At 45.9% G+C, this 2,202-nt stretch overlaps 1 protein-coding gene across 1 annotated transcript; it reads left to right on the top strand.

Annotated features, from left to right (window-relative positions):
• The first annotated feature begins 513 nt into the window (after positions 1 to 513).
• On the top strand, positions 514 to 1,497 carry LOC144278783 (olfactory receptor 52N2-like). The gene has a single exon (XM_077840134.1). It carries the CDS (start codon positions 541 to 543, stop codon positions 1,495 to 1,497), a length of 957 nt encoding a protein of 318 aa, XP_077696260.1. The 5' UTR covers positions 514 to 540.
• The last annotated feature ends 705 nt before the right edge of the window (positions 1,498 to 2,202 follow it).

Below are 2,202 nucleotides of genomic sequence, written 5' to 3'. Positions count from 1 at the left end.
TGTTTTTAGAAGGGTGCCCAGTGCTACATCAGTGCTGACTGATCTCAGGGCATTGTATTTTCTGAATGATTCCCCATCCCAATCCTCCTGCATCCCAATGTTTTGCTTAGTTTCTGTCCATGCTTGCACTTTGAGCAGGGTTTCCCTGAGCTATGTACCATGATGCCCAGATCCCTGTCCTGAGTTCAAACAGCTAAATTAGAACCTTGTAAGGTGTTTGAGGAGTTCAATTTTTCCCTCCAATGGGCATTCACATTGCAGTTTTTGACATGAAAGGTCATCTGCCGTCATGTTGCCCATTCACCTGCCTTGGTTATTTCCTTCTGAGGACTTCTCTTGACTTACCTATGACCTAAATAATCTGGTGCCATCTGCCAGTGTTGCCATCTCACTGCTCACCCCCATTTCTAGATTGGTAATAACTATAAAATATTTACCGTACTATTTGTTATAAAGTATGCAACCCCCCTCTCACTGTGCTTCTTTCCTTCCACAGGCATCTTGAGCATTTCTGAGCCCTGTCACCGCATTGACCACCTGATGGCAGTTTTCAACCTGACCCCCTCTGACCCTTCAACATTCATCCTAATGGGCATCCCTGGCCTGGAAGCTGCCCATGTCTGGATATCCATCCCTTTCTCTACGTTCTACATTATCGGCCTCTTGGGAAATTTCATGGTTCTGTTTGTTGTGAGCAAAGAGCAGACTCTGCACAAGCCGATGTACCTGCTGCTCTGCATGCTGGCACTCACAGAAATCAGCACGTCTACCTCCGTTGTGCTGAAGGCACTGTGTATATTTTGGTTGAATTTGAAAGTTATTACTCTGAGTGGGTGTCTGACCCAGATGTTCTTCTTTCATGCAGGTACTGTGATGCACTCAGCCATCCTTGTGACAATGGCCTTTGATCGCTATGTTGCCATATGTAACCCTCTGAGATATGCCACCATCCTCACTAACACACGAATAGCTAAACTAGGGCTCGTGGGTTTGATAAGAGCTGTTCTCTTTGTTCTGCCCCTACCCCTGCTCCTGAGCAGGCAGCCATTCTGTGCCAACCGCATTATCCCCCATACGTACTGCGACCACATGGCTGTGGCAAAGATGTCATGTGGGGACATCACAGTGAACAGGATGTATGGCTTGGTGATACCATTTGTAGTCAATGTGTTAGACCTGACACTCATTGCCCTCTCCTACGGTCTGATCATAAGGGCTGTCCTCAGAATCCCATCCAAGAAAGCCCACCAGAAAGCCCTCAACACCTGCACAGCCCACATATGTGTGATGCTGATGTCTTATCCTTCCTTCTTCTTCTCCACTCTGACACACCGGTTTGGGCAGGGCATCGCTCCCCATGTTCACATCATCTTGGCCAATCTCTATTTCCTCCTCCCAACCATGCTGAACCCTATCATTTATGGGGTCAAAAGCAAAGAGCTTCTTGAGAAAGTGGGCAAATACACTTGCAGAATGTGCTCGCCTGGTGGCCACTGACTTAAATCTGAGTGACAAAAGGGGGAAAGGATACTTCCTCGTCAATCAAGGGCGCTCTGTCCCAGTTTGACTGAGTTCAGCATTGTGGAAGTTCACAGTCTGAGAAGCTCCTGAAGCCTAATATCACTCCATCACCACGCACTTCTCTCTCCGGTTCTGAGTTCTCTCTCTCTTACCATCACCTGATCTCTTTCAGCATCACCCATCAGTCCCCAACTCTGCACACCCTGTTACTCGGCCTTTCCAAGACTTCCAGACCACCAGAAGATACTTCAGCTTGCTGAAGCTAGGTGGCTTTCCATTAGACCCTTTGTGAACAGCTTTCTTGATCAGTTTGATGAACTGAAGCTATGCTTTCTGACAGCCAAAGACAAAGAAAGCTACTACAATGCTGAACTTCTTTATCATATGTACAGTGATCTGGTGAGCAAAATTTGCCTCATTTTCCTTCATCTAATACTTCAGGAAGCCTGGAGGGTAAACCAAATGTTTTTTTGTTGGAAAGTGCAAATACAGGAAAACTGCTACAGGAATTGAGGACATTCTACTAGAGCTTTTTGGTGAGAGTTGTGAAACTGTGTTTTTGAGAACTGGACTGTGTTACCCTGTATTTGAGGGGTGCGTATCTTAGAAAGTGATCAAGCCAATTGCAACCATATGATGTGCATTCAGCCATTATGAATTAATAAAATAGAACATTACATA

This window comes from Eretmochelys imbricata, chromosome 1, assembly GCF_965152235.1.
Source record: "Eretmochelys imbricata isolate rEreImb1 chromosome 1, rEreImb1.hap1, whole genome shotgun sequence".
Taxonomy (NCBI): domain Eukaryota; kingdom Metazoa; phylum Chordata; order Testudines; family Cheloniidae; genus Eretmochelys; species Eretmochelys imbricata.
Note: the sequence above shows the minus strand (reverse complement) of the source record. Positions and strands in the feature narration are given on the sequence as shown.